This window comes from Arvicola amphibius, chromosome 10 (assembly GCF_903992535.2).
Source record: "Arvicola amphibius chromosome 10, mArvAmp1.2, whole genome shotgun sequence".
NCBI classification, from domain to species: Eukaryota; Metazoa; Chordata; class Mammalia; order Rodentia; family Cricetidae; genus Arvicola; species Arvicola amphibius.
The window spans coordinates 103,369,613-103,390,597 of NC_052056.1; the positions used below are offsets into that span (position 1 = coordinate 103,369,613).

A 20,985-nucleotide genomic window follows, 5' to 3' on the forward strand; every position below is an offset into this window, starting at 1 on the left:
ACACGCGTGAACGGAGTCCCACATTGCTTTCAGTAGCTGTTCCTTGGGCTTTTTTTTTTTTTTTAATACTCCATACCTAGCTCAACTGTTACCTCTAGCTGGTAGGAACCTCCCTGTGTTATTTCCTGCATCTTTGGGGGTTTAATCCCTGGGGTAGTTACACCTCCCTTCATAAACAGTAGTCTGGACGTTTTATCCACACAGCAGTATAAGGCTCAGAGTCCCTCCTATGGGGAGAAAGACCATGGCTGGGACACAGGGCATACGTACCCTTCATTTTCTAGCAATCCTCTGCAGTCCACCACCGACCCTCCACTGCCTATTCTGTCTCGGGTCTGTAAACTGACTACAATAGAAAAGAAGAGCTTGCATTAGAACCCAGGGATACTCGACATCCCTGCACTGCAGCACAGTGAGCCACTGACACCTATAATGTGTCCAGTATCATGAGAAAAAAATTGAGTTTACATATACCCGCCAATGCTTCCACTGCAAAGCATCTCAGACCAACAGCTGCACACATCACACACTGTTTGAACAGTCCTTGAAAGCAGAGAGCAGGAAAGCCACTGAGTTTCTCATGCCCACCGCCCCCCATAAAGCTACAGAACACAGTGTTTAATTCCATTACGTTAGCTCCCATCTTAAGAAGACCAGGTTTATGTTTAGGGAAGGTACAAAGGACACCTTCCGCGCCCACATTCTAGCTCAGTCTAAAGAAACATCTGTGTTCTGGCCTCACTGGAGCAGACAAGAAAGACATTTTACTCCTAGGTTTCAGTTGTTTGGTTTTTGCCCCCACACATCCCTCCACAAAGGGAAGAAGAGATTCCAGGTGGGGATGCAGCCCGTGAGAACATTATTAAGTTGCTTCCAGGGCGGATGCACTGCTGTCTTGGGATCTGAGGCATCTGGAGTTGCAGAGTGACTCAGCCTGGCTGCTGCTCCACTGAGTCCACGCATTACACAGAGCCAGCGTGTGCTTTCCCCTAAGACACTGCCAAGAACAGGGTGGGCAAGGGGACGGGCAGCTCAAAGGTCATTCCATCGGAATGCCTCCAGCCAACACTGTCTGCACTTTGCTCTTTCTCTCCACACAGTGGAACCCCGACTAGAATCGCATCATTGGATTGTCACACACCATCGTTGCTTCTGTCACACAGGAAAGGGCTTCCCAGAGAGAGTCACATATTTCAGCTCTTGCACATGTGGCCATCCCAACTCAACTCTTCAACATGTGGCCTCAGCTCTTAGTACTCCTGGGCAATACAGACACCAACTGTCCATTCTTGTGGCAGTTGGCATGATACTCTTAAATCACACCATCTCAACTGGAGTCACAGAAACTCAGTTTCAATGACAGGATGAAGGGAACCGGAGAAAAGAATGAAAACCACACAAGAGGAAAGGCTTAGTTCTGGAGAGATGGCCCGGATGTGGTCTGCCCTGGAAGCCTGTGCCCGATCGGTACTGGGAGCAGGACGGTGGGTTCCGTCAAAGCGCCCTTTATGCAGATGAGAAAATTCTTACCCACTATTTGGCCACGGACCGCATCAGTATCTGAGGGATTTAGTTTGCATAGATCCAAACGCTGGTCTGCAAACAAACAATTCAAAACTTAACCCAGGGAAGGTCAACTAGAGAGGAAGGCAGGAATTCTGTATTCAGCATTCAAAACAAATAAAAGAAAGAAAAAGATGCCTCCTAAGCTTTCTCCAGCCACACTGAGAGGCGCAAGAGCATTTGGTTCTTACAGCCAGTGTCTTTCAATCTGCTGATGGCGTTGGAGAGCAGTCGCACACAGCCCAGGAAGCCGGCCCCCTGCTTCTTGTGGATCTTCTTGTGGTTCCACACACTGATGGTGATGGAGTCGGTTTTCCCAACGTACCTGCAGGAGCACATGAACTCGTTCGGATGCACTTCTGAACTGTGACAGCATCACTGACATGCATGGAGTGGGGGTAGAGCTGGCTGTGTCTCACTCGGCGTGGGAAAAGGACTCCAACCAGACACATGAGCAGTGAGTGTAGGGAACCATGTCGTAATGAGCATTCTACATTTGTTTTTCCTTTATTCATTTGTTTATTGTGCTAGAGATGGAGCCAAGGGCCTCCCACAGGTCAAAGCACGCGCTCCTTCACCAAGCCATGCCCTAGACCCTTCGCTGGAAAGTGTTCTTCCCTAGCCATCTAATGCCCAATCCCATATTCCACCCTTAATTTTTTTTTTGAGATGGAGTTTAAGTTGCCCAGGCTGGTGCTGTGAAGCAATTTCTTTGGAATTGAAATATTCTACACCAGAGGGAGACTTATTTAAACTCAGGAAATTCTAAAGGAATCTCATTAAAACACAGGAAATAAGAAACTCACAAGTCTCAGGAAATCCTGAAAGTTATCAAATTCACAAGCCCTCCCCCTCATCCCAGGGTTACAGTAAGGACTGCTGAGGAGAGGAGACACTCTGAGCTGCCGCGCTGCCTGTGCGTGCTGCGGAGAGCAACAGGGGCATCACTAGGGCTACGTCACCACTCACCCACCTTCCTGTAAGTCAACCCAGTGCACACATCAATCCACCAAGCAGGACTCTGGTGGAGCTGTGACTGTGGTCCGCATGAATCACATCTCCACACGGAACAGCTAGATTGAACCAGCTCTGTAAACTGGGCAGGCCTTCAACTCACAATGCTCCTGCGTCAGCCTCCCAAAGTGTCAGAGCCACAGGCCAGCACCGCCAGCTCAGCACATGACAGGATAGTGTAAGGCAGCAAACTCCACTATAGCACTTCTGGAGGGCAGTGAGCTGGGCCTAACAGAGAGTACTAATCTGCAACAAGGGACTCCATACAACCCCCTAACATCCGTCCAGAGTGCACAAAGGTACAGTCCAAGACATGGGAAGAGAATCACAAATGCATCTCCTACTAAAAACCCCACCCACACATGAGCACACAGTGCAGTCTGTATTATTAATCATTATGCAGGGACATGGGTCCATATAAAAATATGATTCTAGGGGGCTGGAGAGGTGGCTCAGAGGTTAAGAACACTGATTGTTCTGCCAGAGGTTCTGAGTTCAATTCCCAGCAACCACATGGTGGTTCACAACCATCTGCAATGAAATCTGGTGCCCTCTTCTGGCCTGCAGCAGACACGCAGACAAAACACTGTAAACAAAATAAATAAATAAATCTTTAAAAAAAATATGATCCTAAATTTGGAATGAATATACAAAACTGCACAATGGGTTATAGAGAAAATATCAGTACCAAAAAAGTCAACATTTTCAAAAAATAACAGAAATATGTGGTCATGCTAATGTACTTTTTAGATAAAAACTACAACTAGATTTAGGTTTCACTAAAAAAAAAAATGTAGCAGACTGGGGCATGAATCATAGCTCTGTTTGTTTTTCTGCTAAAAACGGCTAGGGAGTTGAAATGTCCAAGGGTCACAGCATCACTCTGTTAAGAACCAAACCATGAAGATCTATGAGAACACATGCCAAGAACGTCCCGGGCATTAACTGTAAAGTTGGCAATATGAGTCCACTTGGCCAGCCCTTTGGTCATCAGTTAAAAAGTCAGCCATCTATTTTCTTTCTCCAGGATGTCTCTTCAAATGACTTCATGCCTGCTTTCCTCATGCCCCAGAGCCTCATGGGAGGTTGACTCACAAGTCATAATGCTGGTTCCACTTTGGGTCCAAGGTGTTTTTCACAGTGTCGGTTGAGTGGCACTGCCCAGAGCCATCTACAACAATCTTGGCAAAGGGGTCAGGGAGTCCTGCAGGGAAGAGAGCAGACATGCCCAGATGAGATCAGTCTACCTGGTGGCACAGTGGCACCCTCACTGCAGAGACCAGCAAGATCACCCGCTGGGAGAGAGGGCCCACATGGGTCACTCCTCACTAGTCTCTTTTTGAAGGCTAGTCTCCATTAGCAAGGAGAGTTCAGAGAAGGTCACACCTTCACACATGAGAACAAGCTCAAACTCAAACACCCATCTCTGCAGATTTTCACATTTTAAGAGCTGCTTTTATTTGTGTGTGTGCCTCTGTATGTGTGCACTGCGAGGGCTAGAAGTGCTGGCTCTCCTGGAGCTAGAGCCGCCCGCGGGTGGTGAAGGACTCGTGAGGGCGCTGGGACACACACATGCCGAGCCACCTGTCTCCAGCTAGCCCCATCCCTGATGATCATTAAAGGGACTGAATAATACAAGAACAGAATCTACGATGAAGTAAATATCCAAACAGTCACAGTCCACAGGAGTTTGACTGATCTTTTGCCTGTGCTAGCTGTGGCATCATGGAGTCACCAAGTCTTAATTGGAGAAAGTCCCTAAATTCTAGCATATGCGTCCAACAGGCTTATACCATGAGACAAGTGGTAAGACAGCGGGTTTTAGAAAGAGACTGGCTTGTGAGCCACCACTTTGGAGATCCCTGGCCACTTGGATGAAGCTTAAGTATCTTCATCCTGACAACGTGGATAATGCCAAGTAAGCACTGGGTCCCCGGGCACTAGAAGTGGGAGTTTTCAGGACTGTGGGTGCTGATGTCACTGAACGTAGGCACACGCAGGGGCATAGCCCCTACTTCTGTACACTTCCTCCCATTACACACATTTTAAAATTGGATTTAATTTGCAAACCTGGACTGGCAATTTTAATCAAGCCAACTACATCATAAATGTTGTATCTGATCAGAGATTACTACCCTTCCCAGCAGAGAGCAAGGTCCTCCCAACTACCAGGTCAGGAAGGAGGATCCACGGCCACGGCTGGGCATGGCTAGGATGGAGGATGAGATGAAGGCTGTGTGCAGCTGGAAGATGTTTGTCAAGTTCCAGATTCCTAGACATTGAGAAGACTAAACCCAATGCTTTGTAAAAAACTAAATGTCAGGGCCAACAAGCTCTAAATCCAATGGTGGTACCAACATGGTGGAAGGAGAGAACCTACTCCTGCAAGCTGCCTTCCAACCTCCACATGCATGCTATGGGAGCATACACACACAGACACACACAGACACACACACACATGCACACACGCACGCACACACGCGCATAAAAATTAATTTTCAGAAATACATAAATCACATTATACAAGAGCAAAGCTGGGTGGTACTTACTGAAGAAGTCTTTCTTTGCAAGGTTCTTGGCACATAATACTGAAAACAAACAAACACAGAAGTTAACATTGATAGAGGCAACTTCCATCACATTTAGTGTTTGCAATGGGAGGAAAAAAATCACCAGTTAATGTGCCAGCGATATCTCAAACTTAGTGTCACATTAGACAAGCATCCCTAGCAACTATCTAAAAGTATCTTTCCTCAAGCTGAGGAATCAACAAATTTAAATGCTGTAATTTAAGCTTGAAACATTAAATGCATAAACACACAGACAGAATTACTGGTGTGTTTTAAAGCTAGATAAACACCAATTTTTAAAAAGGCCTGGTGCATTTACTTCGGAGCTGTAACAACAAAAGGAGCTATGCATTCTGGGTATTGTGATAAATGGCACCTTGTGTGTGCACATGTGCATGTGTGTATGCATGCACATTCGGGGATGGAACCCAGGGTGCTGCATCTGCTAAGCCCTCATCTACACCCAAGCCTGGACTTTTGCAAGCATAGACTCTGGTATATCGAAGACTAGAAAGCAGGAGGCTATTAGGAAATACAGAACTATTTGCAGAGTGCTGTGGAAAAAGGCACAGGCTGCACGTTAAGGTTGTACAGGATGCAGGTAGTGGTGGTGCAGACCTTTAATCCCAGCACTCAGGGGCAGAGGCAGGGGGATCTCCTGAGTTCAAGGACAGCCTTGTTTACACAGCGAGTTCCAAGACAGCCGGGGCTACACAAAGAAACCCAGTCTCATAATAATTTAAAAAAAAAATAGAAGGTGGAATAGTTGGTAACAGGACTCAGCAGGTAAAGGCACTTCCCACCAAGCCTGACAACCTGAGTTCAATTCCCAGGTGCCCACAGGTGGAAAGAAAGAACTGATGGATGGGCTCCTGCGCCATGCCCAACATAAATAAATGCAACAGTGTGGCAAAGAAGGCAGAAGGTTGGTGGTAGTCAGCGAGAATGTAACTGACTGGATGAGTGAAGGGCTCATAACCATCATGAAGCTGAGGCAGGAGGACCATGAGTTCAAGGACAACCTGGGCTAGTTATGAGTGTCATGCCAGCTTGAGCCCAGGCACTGCCTCAGACAAACAGAAGGATGGATGATAGATGAATAGATGATATACGTTGTCACAGAACTGCCACACAGCAGAAGCACTGAGGAGATACATAATGCACTTTTCTGTTGTACTATTTCACAAATTTTGCTAGTTTTCAAGGATTCAATGGTCTATGTTCATACCACATTGTGTATTTTTCCACTTAGTTCTTAAAAAAAAGCTGTAGGGACTTCATGCACACACCATGCAGTTCTTCCAGTTAGACAGCATATAACCTGATGTGTTCCTGCACACATGGGGTTAACAGCTGTCACCACGACCAATTTTCAAACTTTTCTATCATCTCCGAGAAAGAAGTGCTGTCCCATTAACACCACCTCTGTCACCTCAAACTCTTCAGCCTGAGGCAACAGCTGGTCTGTTTCTTGGCTGTGATAATTTGCCTAATTCTGAACACTTCTAATGGCTGGACCCACAGGCTGTGTGGGAGCTGAAGGCCAGTACTGTGTTAACTTTCCCTAAGGAGGCCAGAGTAAGCATGAGCTCACCCTACACACAGAGCCCTGGGTTTGATCCTAGCAACTCCCTAAACCAGGTGCAGACATGCACACCCATAATCCCAGCATTTGGGATGTGAATGTGGGAGAGTCCGGAGTTGAAGGTCATCCTCGGCTACATAGTGTGCTCAAGGCCAGCCTAGGCTACCTAAGATCTTGTCAGTAAATAACCATGCTCCCTATTTCAAAACTCTGAATCTAGTACACCCCCATCTTCTACTTCAACAGCCTCAAACATTACTCACCAAGGCTGGGCCCCAGTTTTCTGAGGCGCTGGAGCCCGATTACTTCTGAATGGAGTAATTCTGATCTCACTTTTCAAAAATAAGAATCATCATTCATATTTACAAAGCTACTGATGTTTTCATTTAGAGCTCACTTCAGTGGAATCTGGTTACATCATAAAATGGAGACAGTTTTGGTAATGTTAGCATGAGGAAAGCCTTGCCTCGGTTTGTGTACAGGTCACTGAGGGCCCCTGAGTCTGCTTTAAAGAAACAGAATTTCTCCTGCTAAAATAATGGCTGCCAATTTGCAATCTCCATCCTCTCTTGGTTCCTCTGCCTCCCTCCACAGGAGGAATATGGAGTAATGGATGCTCACTCTTCCTACAATGCAAAAAGTCGCTGTATACAGAGAGGCCACCTTTACCACGGGGTCACTATGTATGCCAGGCTGGCCTCCAACTGAAAGAGATTCTCTTGCCTCTTCCTCCCCAGTGCTGGGATTAAATGTGCTCACCATCACACCTAGCCCTGTCCCTTGTTTTTAAATGAATCCATTTATGTTCTACACACTGGGGCTCTAGGGACACAGCAATGAGTCGAAGACATTTACTCCGCATGGGACTGGGGCCGGGGCTCAGCTGGCAGAGTGCTTGCTCAGCATGCATGAAGCCCTCAGTTGGTTTGATCCCTAGCACTGCATAAGCCCTGTGTGCTGGTATAGGTCTGTAATGTTAGCACCGGGAGGAAGAGGCAGAGGGATCAGGAATTCAAGGTCATCCTTAGCTGTGTAATGACACAGAGGCCAATGTGGACTATATGAGAACTGGTATTTAAAAAAAAAAAAGTAAAGAGAAAGAAATTAATTCATGGGAAACTCAGTTATTTTCCAGAGCAGGCCACTGTGCAGCTGTTGCCGTCTCCGCTCTCTCTTTTGGTTTCCTTGAGGCTGCGTCTCGGGTCAAGCTGGTCTTGACCCCACTATATAGCTAGGAATGACTGTGGACTACAGATCCCCATGCTTCTACCTCCCAAGGCTGGGTTACTCATCCTGTTTTCTATCTCTGTAAGGTGTGCATCACCAGGCAGGGCTCACCTAACTCTAATGTGGCCCTTGACCTTGGTCCCAAGTCCCCTTTCCTGCATCCCATGGTTTCCTAAGTGTAGTGTGGAGCAGCGGGCAGGCCTGCTTTTCGTCCTGCCCTGCTCCCGCACGGCTAGCTTTACACCGGAAATAACAACACACAAACTGCATTCATTTAAACACTGCCTGGCCCATTAGTTTCAGCCTCTTACTCACATCTTGATTAACCCATATCTAATAATCGGTGTAGCACCACAAAGTGGTGCCTTACCGGGAAGATTCTAGGATACGTCCATCTTAGGCCGGAGCTTCATTGCATCTGACTCCCTGAGGAGAGGCACGGCAGTCTGCCCCAGAGAGGCAAGGCATGGCAGTCTGACTAACTTAGGAGAGGCATGGCATCTGACTGAGCCATCTACCTCACTTCCTTCTTCCTGTTCTGTCTACTCCACCCACCTAAGGGCTGGCCAAGGCAGTTTCTTTATTAACGAATGAGATCAACACAAACAGAAGACTCTCCCACATCATCTAAGCACATTCCACTGCTCTCCCAAGCCGTGGCCAGAGTAAGAGTAATAACAGCATGTTACAGAGTGTATATAATCAGGAGAGGAACCTTGCTCACAAAAGGGCTATTTGTGAAGACACAACATCAGGACTGGGAGCTAAGAAAGGGTCAAACTTGTTTTAGTATTTTACTAGTTTCCTAGTCTCAATTTCTAGAAACTGATGCTGCAACTTTAAATTTTTTCTGTTAAGGAGATCGAGTTTCACTACACAGCCCACTGGGGCCTCAAACTCATGGCCAACAATCCTGTCTCAGCTTCCCAAGTACTGGAATTACAGGTACTGTGGTGTTCGGCTGTCTGCTACATTCTCTTTACTATTTTCTCTTCCTCTTAAATATCAAAGTTCACCATCTTTCTTCTCGGTGGCTCCTGACTCTGTCATTTTCTGTGTGTGGGTTCTCATGCACATGTGCAAGACGCATGCAGTGGCCAGAGCCTGACGTCCCTGTGTTCTTCAATCTCTTATTAGTTTTTAAGTATTTCTCTCCTCCCTCCCCCCCCCTCTCTCTCTCTCTCTCTCTGTGTTGTGTGTGTACACAAGACTGTTCACGTCACAGCAAGTGTGTGGAGGTCAGAGGAAAACTCCGGAATTACTTCCCCCTTCCACCCTTCCATGAGCTCTGGGAAACAAACTCAGGTCATCTGAACTTGCAGGGCAAGTGCCTTGACCCTTGACTCATTGGGCCCTCAGTTTCTGACAGAGTTTCTCGTTGAATTTACAACTCAGTGATTTGGCTATACTAGTTAGCAGCAGCCCAGAGATCTGCCAACATGTTTTCAAATCCCAAGCACTGAGATCACAAGCATGTACCGCTGCACCAAGCTTTTCATGTGTGTAGGCCACCAGCTAGTCTCAGCGTGTAGTCCAAGTTGGCCTGGAACTCTGCAACCAGACTCATCCTGAACTTGCCATCCTCCTGCCTCAGGCTCCATCAGGTGCTTGAGTTACAGGTGTGCACAACCATGCCTGGCCATAGGTCCATCTTTTGAAACATACCTCATGTCCAAGAGCCTAGAACTCTGTATTACATGATACTTCTCCCTGTGTTCTAAGACTTTCTCCGTCCCCTCACATCACATGACTTTCCCATTCTTCCTTAGCCTCTACTTCTGTACATCTAAGTATGGCTACTCAGGTCGGTTGCCAGGCGCTTCCCCCATGAAGCCTCACTCGGGCCGGGGTTTCCCCAGCATCCCTCTGGATGCAAATGAGCACAGACAGACAACCAGTTCAGTTTGGACAAAACCCAACTAGTCTTTTAAACAGTTACAGTACTCACATTCTGACATTAGGCCTTTGTCATGTTTCCACCTTAAAGTGTCCTTTAATTAAATGAGACAACAAAACACTGGCAGCTTTAACTCTAACACCCTGGCCATGCTATGTGGATACACACGCCGGCATAAAGCCTCAACTGGCCTGGCAACTGATGCTTTAGCCGCCAGTGGCCCATCCTCTCCTAACTGCATTTTAAGGCACACATGGCTGAAAGGGGCATGATGACACAGGCACAGTGTGGAGACAGGAGGACCAAGGGTTACAGGCCTCCCTCGTGGGAGAGCTCGCCTCTAAAAGGAAGAGGAAGAAAACAAAACAAACAAAACATAAGGTTTGAATGCTCTTAACGTAGGTGGCCTTGCCACCCCAGTAAGGTGGGATTCTCTGAAGAAGGCCTCTCTCCGCCTTTAGAAATGGTCTGGCTATGGCGATGGCTACGGCATGCACACGCAAAACAGGGGCCTCATGAAAAAGAAGGAAAAAAGAAAGAAAAATAATAGTGCCAACCCCCCCCCAAACTATCATTGCAAAGCTTATTAACTTGTTACTACCACTTTTTTGTTAGAGAACATGGGATGTGGCTCAGCTGCTGGAGGAGAGTGCCCAGGGCGCACAAAGTCCTAGGTTCATCCCCAGCGCCACACAAATCACTCAAGCCTCTAATCCCTAACACTCAGGAGGTGGAGGCCGGAGATTTTGAACTCTAGGCTGGCCCAAGCTACATGGTGAGCCCATACCACAAATCTAAAATTAAACAGTCTTTAAGTGACAAGGACCACAAAGAACAGAAGTACTGTTCAGGGCAGGGGATGAGGTCCTCATGTTCAAAGCCACAGTCCCAAAGCCACTAACTTGTAAATTCGCATACAAACTTAGGAAATCCCCTACTGTGCAGTAAGAGACAAAAATGAGAACTGAGGAGATGACTCAGTGGGGAAGAGCACAACCGGTCCTCTACCTGAGTTTGGTTTTCAGCACCCATCTCAGGCAAGCCACACAACCTACTGTAACGCTAGCTAGCTCTGGGGGTCCAACGCCCGTCTGCATCCCCCAAGGGCACGTGTGCTTGTGTGTGTGCACACACAATTAAAAATAAATGCTTTTTTTAAGAAACAAAAATGAATTAACAGATAGATAAAACATACATGATCACATTGCAGCTTGTATCTAAATAGCCTCGTGACGTCAGACTGCAGCATGGGCAGAGCTGCATGAGTGACCTAGCAAAACACCGCTCCCCAGCCCTCAGCAACTTCTCACACAAACACAAACATTCCAACTATTCAGATACCACTAAAGTGAGAAAACTTGGGTTCTACATGCATCAAGCTACAAAGGAACAGAAGAAGCTCCTGTGAACTACTGCCATGGAGTACGGAGCACTGAGCTGCATGTGTGCTCCAGAACCTGCAAGGAGAGGTGGGGCTGCTGTAGCAAGATTGCCTGGGTTCCATGCTGGCACTGAGGTAGCTGCCCTTGCCTGCCCCACAGCCTCCTACCTATTACTGGCCCCTGTGGGCACCTATATCACTTAATAAGCACTTCTGGGCCACAGAGATGGCTCAGTGAGTAAAAGGCGCCTGCTAGCAAGCCTGACAACCTGAATTCAAACCCCAAGCCCCACACAGTGGAAGACATCTGAGTTCCACACACATTTGAGGACATAACGCATGAGCGTGTGCACACTGCAAGTTTTTTATAAAGCACTTCTACTTGATCTCACAGGATGAAGTAGCATTAAGACCAGGGCAGGGTTCCTTCTCCACCTCTGTGCGTTAAAGCATCTGACTCAGTGGCTTATGCTGTCTACCCTAGTACCAGGAAGCCAATCTCTCCAGACCTGGGAACCTAACCTACTCTGCCTCATCACCAGGCACCACCATTTATGTCTCAGAGGTTGAAACCAAATCCCCTGCTGCCCTGTAGCCTGCACCAGAGAGAGGGCTATGATTTTATTCTTCCAGCCATGTCCCCATGGCCGGCTGTAACGCCTGGTACACAGAAGCGACTTTAGAGACAGTTGCTACACAGACGGACTAGGTGAAAACCCAGTACAGTTCCCTGTAACGCTAACAAAAAGACTCAAGAGGGCAGAGACTGTCTTCTGACCCATTACACTCCGACCACAGCACTGGGCCCAGCCTAAACCAGTGTTTCATAAATGCTGAGATGAATGAAGTAGTTGCTAGTCTGGTTCAATGAATGAAGACAATATATCTGTTAGTCCCCACAATGACACACCTGGATCCCATGACATCTTCCTCAAGGATGGGGTTCAAAGCTTGGTGGCCCTGCATCCTGCCAAAGCTGCCGTTTCTCAAGGCAGCACTAGTGACAAGAGTTTGGCACTAACAAGAATGCTCTGCAGTTTCAAACCTGAGGTGGATTGCAACAAGGAGGAATGAAGTATGCATCTAAAGGATGCAACAAAATCCCAAGGATATTTGGAACTTTTTAAGAAAGTGTCGAGGAGCAAGTAGTGGTGGCGTACACCTTTAATCCCAGTCCTCGGGAGGCAGAGGCAGGCGGATCTCTGAGTTCAAGGCCAGTCTGGTCTACAGAACAAGTTCCAGTACAGCAAAGACTACACAGAGAAACCTTGTTTTGAAAGAAAAAAAAAAGTCTTGAATTGACAGAGCCATTTTTGTACCTTAACGGATGCTCTCCCAGGATCTTTCAGGATGATGAATTCTAGGAAAACCCCTGAGTTGCAGGGTTTCTAAAGTTTACTGAGGATGGAACCCAAGGTCTGAGTCATGCCCCAGCCCCTCCCCAGGGATTCTAGGAAGGCACCTATTGTTGAGCTATGCTTTACACCAACCCCTAAACGCTGCTTTTTTAATCCCCTGGATCCCTTCCTGGGAAAAGAAGCTGTCTTCACAGGACACACTCTTCAGAGCTCCCGTCTTTGTTTCTTCCAACCATCACTGACTGTACTCCAGAGCTTGGAAGATGAGAAACCAGTCTCACTTAGAGCCCGTCTCAGTAGGACAATTCCATTCACGGTGGTTTGAATGAGAATGGTCCCCATAGGCTCATAGATTTGAATGCTTGGTCTACAGTTGGTTGAACCATTTGGAAAAGATTAGAAGGTGTGTCACCGGGGGGTGGGATTTGAGGTTTCAAAAGCCCAAGCAAGCCATTTCCAGTTAGCACCCACCCACCCACCCCCTGCTACATGTTTGTGGCTCAGGTGTAAGCTCTCAGCTACTTCTCCAGCGCAATGCCTGCCTTCCTGTGCCATGTTCCCGGGCATGATGACCATAGACTCTGTGAGCACGGAACTGTAAGCCTAAATTCATTGCTGTCTTTTATAAGCTGCCTTGGTCATGGTGTTCTGTTACAGCAACAGAACAAAAACTAAGTATCTAATACCATCCCAGGTCCTATCTCTCTGTCTCTCTCCCATGGAGTTTCGGGGGGGGGGGGGTTAGGGGGAAGGGGGGTCATCTCAACTGTGGTCAACAAAACCAGGACATTTATAGGTAAAAACAGATTTCCTTGTTTTAGACTAGAGGAATAAAAACTTGTGTTCTGTCAGAGAAATTTTTTTGTTAGCTTCACTTTCTTTTCTCTTTTTTATTGTTTTTATTAAGCTATATACATTCTTCTCCACTCCCCTCCCTTCCTCCCTTCTCCCCTTCTCTCTCCTGTGACCCCCCACACTCCCAATTTACTCAGGAGATTTTGTCTTTTTCATTTTCCTATGTAGATCCATGTATGTAACTCTTAGGGTCCTCTTTATTGTCTAGTTTATCTGGGGTTGTGGCCCGTAGGCTGGTTTTTCTTCACTTTATGTCTAAAAGCCACTTGTGAGTGATAAATATTATATTTGTCTTTCTGGATCTGGGTCTGAGAAAGTTTTGACTAAATACTATAACCCAGAAGTATTCAGATTTAAATGTTGTCTCCATGCAATTTGTTTATTTCTCCTTCCCAATGTTACTAATTCAAATGCCACATGTAGGACAGTGCTTACTAATCCCAACAACTCATCCCCCAATCATTAGCTGTCTCTCCTATCTCCAAAAAAGCTCAGGGTAATTCTACAAGCTGGAGCTAATGAGCAGCTTGCAAAGCAGGTGCTTCCAATACCTCCCTAGGGAACAGACTGTCGCCCAGACAACCATCTGACCCATCCATGCCCCCGCCAGAAGTACTCAATGAAATCTATCAATGGAATGCGCTGGGCTGTTGGCACATCCTGTTATGTGAGAACTTAAAAATATAATCTACTTCCCTTCGGTGGAGACAGTCACAGCAAATAACATGCATTAGCTGCTCACAGGATGAGCAGGCACTGTTCATGCAACATATCTACCCACTATCAGAGTTCCACGAGACAGGACTGTTCTACAGTCATTTAACTGATCACAGAAAACTAAGGCTTAGGAGCCTAAGCAGCTCAGGCTGGAGATGTAATTGCTGGAATGCGTACCCAGTATACACACTTGGGAGGTGGAGCGTGGAGGGATCATAAGTTCAAGGTCTATGTCCTTGCTATGTGGTGAACTGGAAGCTAGCCTAGGCTATGTGAAACCTTGGTGGGAGGCAGGGAGTTGGGGGGAGTGTGTGCTCCCCTAAACAGCTTAATAAGCCACGGTTAGGAGGAGCTGTGGGTTCTGAGCAGCGATGTATTTTTACAATTAACCAACAAGTTACTGGAGGTGGACCACACACTAAGGTCTGATGGGAGCTCTGAGGACACCAGCGGGAACAAACACAAAGGCTGCTTGTCCTTGCCAGGCCCCAAGGGCTGGGCTTTTAAGCAAGGCGAACTAAGATCACTCTCAGTTTTTTGTTTTTTACTTTTACCAACTGCTTAAAACTGACTTCTCAGGCTCAGACTGGCCTCTTACGGTTGTAAAGCAAAAAACTAAATCCTCCAGAAAAGCACAAACCTTTAACCCCCAGCTGTCTCTCAACAGATAAAATGGATCTGACCATCACCCTAGAAGATAATCAAATTAATCCCACACCCTGACCTATCCCAGAGTTATCAGGGAGAACACTCTCTTTAATCCAACCCCCCCCCCCCAATGACCACACTCTTGTTTGTTTTTAAAACAACATTCTCACTATTAGCCCAGGCTAGACTACAACTTGAAGCCCCCATAGGCAGAGACTGTTTGTTCGCTTCCTAATGCTCAAACCCAAATAATAACACAGAAACTATATTAATTACAACACTGTTTGGCCAATTTTTAGGTATATTTTTAGCTAACTCTTACATCTTAAATTAACCCATTTCTATTAATCTGTGTATCGCCATGAGGCTGTGGCCTAAAGGTTCTGGCTGGCAACTTTCTTCTTTGGCAGCAATATGGCATCTCCCTGATTCTGCCTACTTTTTCTCTATAACTATATTCGGATTTACTCTACTAAGCCATTGGCCAAAACAACTTCTTTAATAACCAACGGTAATAAAACATATTCATAGCATACAGAGGGGAATCCCACATCAGCCCCCAGCCTCCAGAGTACCAGGACCACAGGCATGTGGCTCCCAATGACTGCGGGTGCACCTAAGACATGGCTCTTTTGCTGAAGCTGCTTCAAAGAAGGTGGTAAATGCTGACAGTGAAGGGAAGGCTGGATGACTTCCCAGATAAAAGCTAAGTACATTAGTCCCTAATATCATCAGACAAGTCAAAACACAAACAGGGGTGAAGGGTAGGTAAACAACAGCAAGAAACAGCGCTGTCAGAATTCTCTCTCTCAGATGCTGCCCCGTTTCATCAGCCCACATGCTAGCTACATTAATACATTCACACAGAGAAGACAAGAGGGCTGCATGTGGATTTCAGGCTCAGCAAAGTGACATTCCGTGAAAGCACATACATGCCATGAAAACCCCAAAAGTACGTCATTTCTGGAACAAGTTCCCCTGCCCTTTCTTCCTACAGAGGCTGGTCTGAGCACTCGGGGCAATCTCACACTCTCACATGCTGTAGAGTTATTTAGGCAGCTGTCACTCAAACCAGAGAGCAGGTCAGGTGGCATACATCAAAGCAGACAGGAAAACAGTTCAGAGATCAAAGCCACCACTCAAGATGTCCCAGCAGAGCCAATGACTGATCAGCACTGATCTATTTGGGGCCATGGCTCAGCAGATGAAACTGCCACGCTTGAGAACCAGAATCCAAATATGGGGACCTGCAAGGACAACTTGCCTGTCATCCTCAAGCACATCGTGGCACACTCATCCCTCTCCCCAAAAGGTAAATAATGTATTTTTTAAGGCTTTTTAAAACTGATCTACTCTATGAGTGAAGGCCATAACAGGTTGCTGAGGTCTGCTGTTGCACTAACAGTGAGTGTTCAGAATGGGACAATGTGTCTCAACAGTAAAGAATTCAAAACACTGTGGTCAAAGACAGAATGAGAACATCCTTCCAAAGTTTTGTTTGATGATCATGAGCCATCAATTCCACCCTGTGGTATACCCACAGTCAGTGGAAATGCATGCATGAAATATGCATGTGTAACATGTTCACAGTATCATTCAAGGGTCATAGTGCAACAAATAAGAGACAAGGCCTAGGAACCACTGAGATGAACCTCAGTGCACACTGCATACCAAAGGAGCCAGGTTTGGCCACAAATGTTTGCAACCCCGTCCGCTGGGAGGTCCACTTAAGCACCGGAGTTAAGGGCCAGCCTGGGAAACACAAGACAGTATCCCAAATCAATCAATCAATCAATCAATCAATCAATCAATCAATCAATCAATCAATGGGCTGTAAAGATGGCTCAGCAGTTAGAACACGGACTGCTCTTCCAGAGGACTGGGTCCAATTTCTCACACCTTCCGGTCTCTGTAGGTACTGCACACACAAGGTACACAGGCCTATATGGAAGCCAAGTGCTCATACTTGCAAAATAATAAAAGAAATTTTTTTTTAAAGATTTATTTATTTATTATGTATACAACATTCTGCCTCCGTGTATGCCCGCACGCCAGAAGAGGGTGCCAGATCTCATTATAGATGGTTGTGAGCCACCATGTGGTTGCTGGGAATTGAACTCAGGACCTCTGGAAGAGCAGCCAGTGCTCTTAACCACTGAGCCATCTCTCCAGCCCCAAAGAAATTTTTTAAAAAAATTTAAGGGAGATCAGCTCATACTGGTAGTATCAAGTCCAAGGGCTGAGGAGTCATGTAATAGCTCCTAACGGCCAGCCTGGAACATTCTCCACAATGAAACAAGGCAGTAAGCTTTACCTAAAACAGAGCCATCAATGTCTGTGAGTCTATCCATACAGAGATAAATAAATGAGGCAGTAGAGTAATAAAAGGGAGACATCCCGAGTGTACAGAGGTACCTCAAATCAATGAGGCTGACTCTGCCCTCCGGACACTGCAGAACTGCCTACCACCAAAGCGGTACCAGGTGTGGAAGGAGCAGAACAGAATGCCTTTATTGGGGGTGAGGTGGGAGTGGGGTAGGGGTGGCTTAGAACCTACACAATCAACTGCAGCCAGGTAAGTGTCAGCACTGTGAAGTCCCATTGCTAGTGCATCATGTGACATGCTGGGTGACAATGGTGCCCCAGGGGTCTACCTCCTACAGTCTCACAGTGAGGAAGACATTGAACAACTCCAGATAAGTAAGTCCACAAAGCACCCAGCTAGTTCCTCTGGAAACTGCCAGGCCCCACACAAGACAAGGCTCAAAGTCTGTCCCTGCATGAGGAGCCCAAGGAGTGAAAAGAAACATTCTGAACACCAGGGAAACCTGAACACAGCAAGGACTCCTTCCAACAACAATGCATTAATACTGGGTCACTGGTTATAATGAGAGCACACATGGTCAGAGTGAACTGGGGAAGCTCCCAGATGCGTGGGGCGGGCTCTATTATCTTTGCCCATGTTCAGTGTGAACTGGAAAAGCTCCCAGATGCATGGGGCGGGCTCTATTATCTTTGCCCATGTTCAGTGTGAACTGGAAAAGCTCCCAGATGCGTGGGGCGGGCTCTATTATCTTTGCCCATGTTCAGTGTGAACTGGAAAAGCTCCCAGATGCATGGGGCGGGCTCTATTATCTTTGCCCATGTTCAGTGTGAACTGGAAAAGCTCCCAGATGCATGGGGCGGGCTCTATTATCTTTGCCCATGTTCAGTGTGAACTGGAAAAGCTCCCAGATGCATGGGGCGGGCTCTATTATCTTTGCCCATGTTCAGTGTGAACTGGAAAAGCTCCCAGATGCGTGGGGCGGGCACTATTATCTTTGCTCATGTTCAGTGTGAACTGGGGAAGCTCCTGGATGTGTGGGGCGGGCTCTATTATCTGCCCAGTAATTTGGGAATACTAAAATATCCTTAACAAGTAAGTCTGTTGATAAAAACAAACCAGGCTTATTGTATGACCCACCTTGGAGGATAGGATAAATTGCTCCTCTGTGATGGCTAATTACACTGCATTACTGTATGATGCGGTGAACCCTTAACACTGCATAAACCTGACATGGAGGACACACCTGCAATTTCAGCATGAGAAACTGAATGAAAGAGGATTAGAAATTCGAGGCCAGCCTGGTCTACAGAGCGAGTTCCAGGACAGTTTGGGCTGTTACACAAAGAAACCCTGTTTTGAAACCTCCCCTCCCCAAATGAACAAGTTCAAGATCATCATTGATGACATGAGTTTAAGTCTAGCTTGGGCTACAAGAGACGACACTGTATCAAAAAAAAAAATTGGAAATTAAAAGGGAGGCCAGTGAAATGGCTCAGTGAGTGAAGGCATCTGCCACCAAGTTTGATGAGCTGGGTTCAATCCCTGAGACCTCCACATGCACACCATAGCAAATGCATGAATACACGGACACACACACACACAAGTTTTTTACTGGGTATAATGGACAATGCCTTTGAACCCAGCATTCAGAAGGCAGAGGCTAGGGGTCCTCTGTACACTGGAGGCCAGCCAGGTCTACACAGTGAGTTCCAGGCCAGCTAGGGCTACATAGTGAGATCTTGTCTCAAAACCAAAAATCCACATCTGTACATACTACAGTCCCAGCAGAAGTAGAAGTAATAGAAATACTGGCAGTCAGGGTCAACCTCGGCTACACAGCAAGCTCAAAGACAGCTTGGGTTACATGAGGTTGTTTTTTAAAAAAATGTGGGAATGACGGTAAATAATACAGCATAATTTTCTTGCTTTGTTTAAGGCAGTAATCCTTAAATTTCCTTCAAAATAATTATATAAAAATATTCATGAGAAAAAACCTTACTTTTCAATTAAAGTATTAGTGACTTTGTAGAAGAGAGGGGAGGGCCAGGAGCTGGTGTTCTTGTCAGCTTCTTAGCCATTCATCAAATGTTGCGCATGCTCCCCCTCTGCAGTCTCTGCTCGGGTTATTAATACGCCATTTACGATTCTCACCATCAGCCAACTCCAAAGGCTGACCGTGGCATTGCTCCAGGTTGGTGCATAAATACACAGAAGAGAACAAAGCAACTGAAAAGGGAATGAGACTCAAGTCAATGAGAGCAAAGTGATACGGAGCAGCCAAGCCTGTCCTCAACAGCTACTCTTTCAAAAACTGATTCATAAAATAGCTTGCACGGGGGCTGACGATGTCCCTCTGCCTGTCCTGCTAACTCTGCTGTTTTTTCTCATCTAAAAGGGCCAACAGGCTGAGAATGTGTTTGTCTCCTCTGCACAGCCCTGGTTTAATCCCAGACCAAGAGCGGGGGAGGTCTGTGAGCATGCTGGTACCCTAAGTCTCACTTCCTACGGAATGGGGGCCCGGATGAGGAGGCGGAGGCTGACAGGCTGCCATGTGCTGCCATCCACCACCTCACTGTATAATGAAGGCAGCATGACAGAGATCCTCCACACGTTCCCAGAGCTCTGCTCCTCATAAACAACACTCTTGGCATGCTGTGTGGCTATGTGGGCAGAAGAGGTCCCAGGAGGAAAGGCTGGGGCCCAGGATAGTGTCCTGGGTGACTGAAGGATAGCACATCAACAGAACACCTCCTCCTGCTTCTCGTACACTTGGCAGAGAGGCAGGACAGCCCAGCTGCGGAGTGAATGCAGAACTAGGAACTAAACTCTCCTACAGAAGTCACGGCACAGAAGAGAAACACCAGCTCCATCATCTGTAAATCAACCCAAGCATCAGGGGATTCTTTTAAGTTTTGCAGAAGCTCTTGGATTAAAAAGAAAGAGGATATGGAACTAAGAGCTGAAGGACACAATAAAAAATCCTACCTCAAATTACAGAGGTAAATTTCATCCATTAGAAACCAGCAAGGAAGCTGGGGAGGTGGCTCAATGGTCAAAGCACTTGTCACATAACCCTAAGGACCAGATCAGATCTCCAGAACTGGCGGAAATGCTTGGTGGTCATGGCAGCCAGCCTGCAATTCCTGCCTCAGAAGGTGAAGGACAGAGATCCTCAGAGCAAACAGGCCACCTATGTGAGTTCTGGGTTTGATTCTTAGACCCTGCCTCAATGAATGAGGCAGAAAGGATAGAGGTTAATCCCAGACATCAACCTTGAGCCTCCACATGCCTGAGCACTCATATGGACTCATATGGACGGTAGGACGGACAAACATCCAAACAAAACAAACCCAAAGATTGTGAACAAATGAACTAAAACTTTTAAGAAAAGAACAACAAATGAAACCATGTAAAGCAGACAAACAACTCACACCGATTTAAAAAAAAAAAAAAAAAAACAAGACTACAGTGGAATAACCATCAACTCAGAGAACAGATCCTGATCTAAATAAAAGGCTAAGTAGGCAGGTGCAGTAGCATGCTCCTTAATCTCAGAACTCTAGAGGCAGAGGCAGACGGATCTCTGTGGGTTGGGTTCGAAGCCAGCCTGATCGATACAGTGAGTTCCAGGACAGCCAGAACTACACGTACCCTGTCTTAAAAAAAAAAAAAAAAAAAAAAAAAAAAAAACTACCTGGCTGGCCAGATGGCTTAGCAGGTAAACACAACCATCGCTCAGGATCTGGGATCCACACAGTGGAAGGACAGAACATGTTATCCTCTGACCACCACGGCCAGGCCTCAGCACACAGTACACTGCAACACACAAGATAAGTAAAAGTAA

The 20,985-nt window shown here is 46.6% G+C and overlaps 1 protein-coding gene across 3 annotated transcripts in view; it reads right to left on the reverse strand.

The window, feature by feature from the left end:
• Positions 1-20,985, reverse strand: part of Smurf1 (SMAD specific E3 ubiquitin protein ligase 1) — a 97,567-nt gene that overhangs the window by 22,376 nt on the left and 54,206 nt on the right. For 2 of the 3 annotated variants that reach the window (XM_038345233.2, XM_038345231.2), the window contains exons 2-6: positions 5,127-5,165; positions 3,673-3,781; positions 1,755-1,888; positions 1,531-1,596; positions 271-346 (exon numbers count right to left, since the gene is read on the reverse strand). In XM_038345233.2, coding sequence (XP_038201161.1) covers positions 271-346; positions 1,531-1,596; positions 1,755-1,888; positions 3,673-3,781; positions 5,127-5,165 — 424 coding nt within the window. Of the gene's footprint in view, positions 1-270; positions 347-1,530; positions 1,597-1,754; positions 2,086-3,672; positions 3,782-5,126; positions 5,166-20,985 lie in introns of those variants that run through there. The other variant, XM_042055889.1, reaches the window with a different exon arrangement.